At 31.1% G+C, this 6598-nt stretch overlaps 1 protein-coding gene across 2 annotated transcripts; it reads left to right on the top strand.

The window, feature by feature from the left end:
- Positions 1-2433: 2433 nt before the first annotated feature.
- LOC111505793 (uncharacterized) lies at positions 2434-6354 on the top strand. 2 transcript variants are annotated; one of them, XM_023160666.2, is made up of 5 exons: positions 2435-2640; positions 2696-2782; positions 4571-4786; positions 5546-5745; positions 5797-6354. In XM_023160666.2, the coding sequence occupies exons 1-5, from the start codon at positions 2586-2588 to the stop codon at positions 5941-5943; spliced, it is 705 nt and encodes a 234-aa protein (XP_023016434.1). In that variant the 5' UTR covers positions 2435-2585; the 3' UTR covers positions 5944-6354. The 2 variants fall into 2 exon arrangements, with proteins under 2 accessions (XP_023016435.1, XP_023016434.1); XM_023160667.2 differs by lacking the exon at positions 4571-4786 and having other exon boundaries at positions 2434-2640.
- Positions 6355-6598: the final 244 nt, after the last annotated feature.

Raw genomic sequence — 6598 nt, 5'->3', positions numbered from 1 at the left:
TCACAAGCCAGTCATGGAAAAAGTGGGTTAAAATGTAATGACCTGTCAACAAATTGGAAGATCAACTTCAGCATACCCGCACGTGGCTAGTCAACCGATACCTCTTAGGCAGAGAAATACTGACGACAGCATACCAACAGCGACAAGACCATCACTAGGTAAACTTCTGAAGCCTTTACCTTTGTTAGCCAGTCATTGTGGGTATATACCATAGACAGTTCGAGGCAGCAGCAAATGCAAGCACCTGGACGGAGAAGTAAGAAACCACTGCAAGACAATGGAAATACTCCCATAACATTCATGAGAGAAGCCAAATACGGAGCAGACATCAACAACTATAGGAGAACTTGCAGGAGTATGGGGCAGATATATATATATATATATATATATATATATATATATATATATATATATATATATATATATATATATATATATATATATATATATATATATATATATATATATATATATATATATATATATATATGTATAAATAGAGATTTTATCGAGTGTGCATGATATAAATCAAAAATGAAAAATTCATGGATACAACACTCCAAACAGGGGGCAAACCGCGGACACGTGTTTCTGGCTATTGACCTCATCAGCGCGGTGCAGCCAAGTGTGAAGATGGGCAACACTTGTTTGCCGAAAGCAGGAAACAACACAAACGCACGGAGTCAACAACAGGAGCCAACCGCACATTTGTGGTTCCAGTTAGAAGACCTAGAATTCCCAGGCTACATCTAACACGACCACGTAGGCAGCTATAGCTACCTGCATGACATCCGGGTCCAGGATATAAATACAAATAGAAATTTTATCGAGTGTGCATGATATAAATCAAAAATGAAAAATTCGTGGATACAACACTCCAAACACGAATTTTTCATTTTTGATTTATATCGTGCACACTCGATAAAATCTCTATTTGTATTTACATCCTGGAACCGGATGTCACGCAGGTAGCTATAGCTGCCTACGTGGTCGTGTTATATGTAGCCCAACGATACACAGGGTGTTTATTAAACATGCCGCAAAAATTTAAGGGACTATTCTGAGGATATTTTGCCCTTCGATTATTTTTGATAGGACACTTTGTTTCGAAAATACGGAGCGAAAAAGAATTTCAACAATAACAATTTATTACCAAAAATTACATGTAATGTTTCTTAAAATACAAGAATTGTTGAAAATAAAAATATTCCAAGTTGTAGTAGAAGTACTTGGATCTTCTTTTATCATGAACAGCACATTATCTTCTACTTCTACTGTTCTTACTATCACTGACCTTCTTGGTCCTCCATTTCGCTTCAATGCTCCTGTTTCACAAAGTCATTGATGTATACTTTCGAATGTTTTTCTATTAGGCACACGATTAGGAATAAATCGTTTACTGTACAACTGCCTAGCTTCCAATAAATTGCCATCGACAAGTCCATAAATGAAATGCTTGTCAGCCATCTCTGCGTTAATATAGCCATTCATGATAGCCGACTTCACTAACAAGACTTTAAATAATAAACACAGAAAATGCACGTCAAATAGACAAAGTCAATCAGTTTCAACCTATTTGACACATACAAATGATCATCTACAAGACATACTATTCAAATTGAATATCTGCAGCCGTTTTTGTAGTAATCGGAATGTTATTGATAGGTACCAACGAAATTGTTAGATTGGTAGGTTCAGTGTGGTACGCTAATCGTATATTTCGGCTACGTTAATAATTTTAAAATCACCAAAATTGTTATTGTCGAAATTCTTTTTCGCCCCGTATCTTCGAAACAGCGCTATATCACAAATTATCAAAGAACAAAATACCCTCTGAATAGTCCAAGGAATAGTCGTTTATCTTTTGCCCCATGTTAAAAAACACCCTGCATATGTATTAGAGAATGCTGCAATGGAGTTCGAGGCTGCGAAAATTACTTCAGGAAGAATGAAAATGCACTTGAAAAATAAACTTTCCCGAAGAAGCAACGTTGAAGAAGAATATCAATATGTTCATACAAACCATCTGTAAATTGAGCGAGTCGTTTCATATCATATCGTATCATATTCTTCAGGAAGTGGCGTTGCAACAAATGCGAAAAGTTAAAGAACCTGCAAATGAACCATTGAAAACGAAACGATCAAGGCACGGATTACCAATGTCTCACATTATTCGAAGAAGGAATCAAAATGAATGATGAGGGATAACATGATATTTCTACATCAAAGTGAAGCAGTAGAAATATTTAAGAAACAGAAATATGAAATGTTAAGGCACTTTAGATCAAATCGACTGTATGTCTTTAGCATTGTCTAATAAATCTTTAGACAGTGTCTCTAGCCCTTAGTTTCAATTTGTTATGTAATCAACCATATCCCTGAGCGTATTGCGGGTGGCCTGGAACGAACGAATCTGTAGTACAGATACAGATATACGTTTTGTTTTGTATCAACCAGTAACGTCCGAGAATACCTGTAACGTCATGATTTATGATATATAAAAAAATTGCGGCATTCCGTGCGCCAATAATTCCGTGGAATTTCAAATTTATAACCTTAAAATAAACGTAACTGATAACCTATAAATGGATGAAAACAATTTATATAAGTCCTTTAATGAATTGATTGAAGAAAATGAAGGTAAAGTTATTGAACTCTCATGATGAATGTACACTCAAAATATGAATTATTGCAGGATGGATTTTGACAAAAAATGAACATGGAAAAGTAAAAGTTTCTTCTTGTAAAGAAGACGAGACAAATATCTATGAGAAAACAAGAGGTATAATGTATAATTCACATATGACCTTATGTAATACTTTTCATTCTGTTAATTCTAAGGCATTCTAAAAGGATTGGCTGTTAATAATGAGCAATTGAATAACAAAAAAAATCTTCCTGAAATAAGTCACGTTTCTGGAACAATATCCGTCATTGTCTTCAAAATGTACTTTGAAAAACAGTGTGCTAAACACAGAGCTGGATATGAAACTTAATAAGAGCGCCCGTACACGAGCCACATTTTGCATTTCACTAGTTCGGACTTCCATTGTCTACTATATAAAATGATTTGAAATCCCTGAAACAAGTAAAAAGGAATAATTAAAAAAAATAGCTGAAGATAACAATTATATTAAGCAAACAATAAACCTGAAATGAAATGATAGTGAAATAACCTTTTTTCATTCCTTTAATTTTTATTTATTCAATTATTATATTTTTACTTGTAGGTTATTTCACTATCATTTCATTTCAGGTTTATTGTTTGCTTAATATAATTGTTATCTTCAGCTATTCTTTTTTTAATTATTCCTTTTTACTTGTTTCAGGGATTTCAAATCATTTTATATAGTAGACAATGGAAGTCCGAACTAGTGAAATTCATCACGAAACATTGTCAATCACCTTCAAACCACATTTTGCAGTCGGATCGACCACACAATTGCAGTCGCTTTCCAGCGAACTCAAGCCGCCTATAAGAAATACTATACTACACGTACACGGGCGTTCACAAAAGTCAAAACGGACTTCTGCAGTCAACTTGCTGCTGATCTCCGCAGAGATGTCATCGCGGCATCTGCCGTACACTAACCACAAACTTGCAGTCGTTCCCAACAGCGTACATATTGGTCTCACAACATTCAATTTTTGATGTCAGTTGCCTCAACGGCAAGTGCGGTTTATAAGACCGCAAGTCAACCACAAAAAGTGCAGTCAAAATGGCCACAATATTGTGGTTGCCTCAACTGCAAATATGTGGTCCGTGTATGGCCGGACTAAGTCTCTATGTTGAAAACAATTTGAGCACTTCAACCCTTACCTCATCGCCTTTTGATGATAATCTCTACCGTAGTAGTAAATAAAACGTCAGGCATAACGACTTGTAGATCACAGCCGCAAAACCCAGAAAATAGCTTTAACACAGTTATCTTAGGCTGTGAAAGTTTACACTCTCATGTGATATTTTATATTTCAATATTTTTTATACGTCATCATTTCAACTTTCATTTTCAATTAACTATTCAATTAACCAACCAATGAGATACAATTGTTTTTTGTATTGCAGAAAAATCATTTTGATATCTCTGTGAAGCACTTTTTATTAAATATGAAATACTAATACAAAGTTTTTTGTTTTTTTTTTCTATAAACTAGTTTGATGAAGAGCTCCAACACCCTAATTTTCAACTATTTTGGTGAATTTTTATAGTGGGAGTCGAACTGAATGTAGCCATGTGATTTGATTCGTTTTTTTACAATAATTTCTTGATAATGTTTCATATAATGTTAACTTGAACAAGTATTGAAAACTTTTAGGGAAACATTTTCTCGATGTTTCAAGTGTTGATTAAAGTATTTGTTAACATTAAAAAATTTTCATAAATAATGAACAATAAACCAGAATTCAGATAAAATGTAGTTCGGTTGTACTGACCACTTTCTCTATTTTCATTATTTGTTAGTCTTGTTAAAAAATACAGTAGGTTGGTAGGTAGATAAGTCCTACAAATTCAAAAATAATTTATACAACTCTATCACAGTTGATTTTACTTTCATTTCTGTTTTTCAGATTGGTTAGTTATCGGATTTAATAAAACAAGAATTGATTTGCTGCAACTTCCAAAACCTGAATTAGGAAAAATTGTAAATTTATTTATTAGAGATTTGTTGAATTCAGAAAGAAAAAATGGATATTTTCTATTTAAAAGTGTCCCATATGTTGAAGTATTTATTTGTGGTACATTAGTTTCTTTTTATGTGAAAAACAATAAATATTATACAATAGGTAAGTCTATTCAAGATTGTAATGATTTTAATGTAACCGTTTCTATAAACTGTATTTTTAAGAAAAGTTTCAAAGATAGCATCTAAAACCTGTGGCGATTACTTCATTGATTTGATGGAACATTCATATTTGTAGTAATAGTTGGCTGACAATGTTGAAAATAATTATTACATATTTTTAGTTAGATATCATATAGAATAACAGTTGAATTGTTAGAAACATTAATTGTATTGTGACATGTACGTTTATAAAATTATAAAATCAAAACTGTATAATTGAACAAACAATAGATACAAAAATGCTTAGTTATCAAATCTCCATCCTGAATTTGACCTCAAGTTGGTTTGAATACTGAAAAGTGATTCACCATTCATTCTTACAGGAATGGTGAAATGCATTAGAATAAAAAAATATAAGAAGTATTATAGAATCAATATATTCACAATGATATTCAATTATCATCACACGAACAAGTTTCATTACTTTCTTTTTCTATTTACAGGGTTAGTTCACCTTCAGACCATCTAAGATGATAAGAACTATTTCTCAATTTATTATTTCTGTGTATAATTAACTTCTCAAACTACTATTTTATTAATAAATTACAGAAAAAATAAGTTGAATTTATTGTTTCTGAACTAAGGCTTCTTAAAAACTTTATGTATAGTTTCAGACTCTTTATTATAACTGGTATAATGAAATTTCCATTAAATAAACAAATACAAAAATAATCATTCCAAAATTATTGATCAATTTCAGTTGATGATGGGACGAGCTGTATAAAATGTATAATATCAAAAGATCATCTCTCAATACTTAAAGAAGACGAGGACTCAAATTCTTCGATTGAAAAAAGTGCAAGCAGTGTTACCATGAAAGCAGCAACCATGACAAATGTTTCTAAAACCTCTTTGAGAAACTCTGTTCCTGAATTCAGTGAACTAGAGCTGGGAAGTATAGTAAGTTTCACAATACCATATTTATTTTATAACATATATTTTAAATTTCAGATCAAAATTATTGGTACTATAGATGAATATGATGGAAATAGGTATATTTTCCCAAAGAAAATTGTAAAAGAACCGAAAGGGACAATATTTCACTGCACCCACCTCGAGAATTTGATACAGCAGTATACAGAAACATTCAACAAATAACTCTTAGTATTCATATAAATTGAGAGAAATGAATGAAGTCAGATTCAAATGATTTGTGATGTGTGCTTTTTTAGTTTCAAAAGTAAATAAGCGAACTGAATATTTTCCAGTCAATTTTAACATGTGATGGTAATATTGTTATCTACCGAACTCAAATCAAATCAAAGCATGCTTTATTATCTGAAGAACAGAATTCTTATTGACAAAGCTCCTAAATATAATAGTACATAAATCCTAACTGCTTAAAATGAGCAGGAAGTCATGATAATTAAATGAAATTAAAATTATGTAAACCAATATGGATTGTTGGATGTTAAAAGTGGATGTACTTAATGTATATATACAGTCATGTTTCTATAAAATATTTTCACAACAATACAGTAGAATAGAAATAAAAACAGTTTTCCCTAATTTATTCTGTATTAATTGGTTATAAATACAAAACAGGAAAGAATTGTCAGATGATAAAAACATTAAAATAATATATATATATATATATATATATATATATATATATATATATATATATATATATATATATATATATATATATATATATATATGTGGATATATACACATATACATATATATATATACATACACATATACATATATACACACATATATATATATATATATATATATATATATATAT

Source organism: Leptinotarsa decemlineata, unplaced genomic scaffold, assembly GCF_025532065.1.
Source record: "Leptinotarsa decemlineata unplaced genomic scaffold, Ldec_3_MD MMD2_tig00000505_RagTag_RagTag, whole genome shotgun sequence".
NCBI lineage: Eukaryota > Metazoa > Arthropoda > Insecta > Coleoptera > Chrysomelidae > Leptinotarsa > Leptinotarsa decemlineata.
This window is presented reverse-complemented; position numbering and strand designations above follow the sequence as displayed.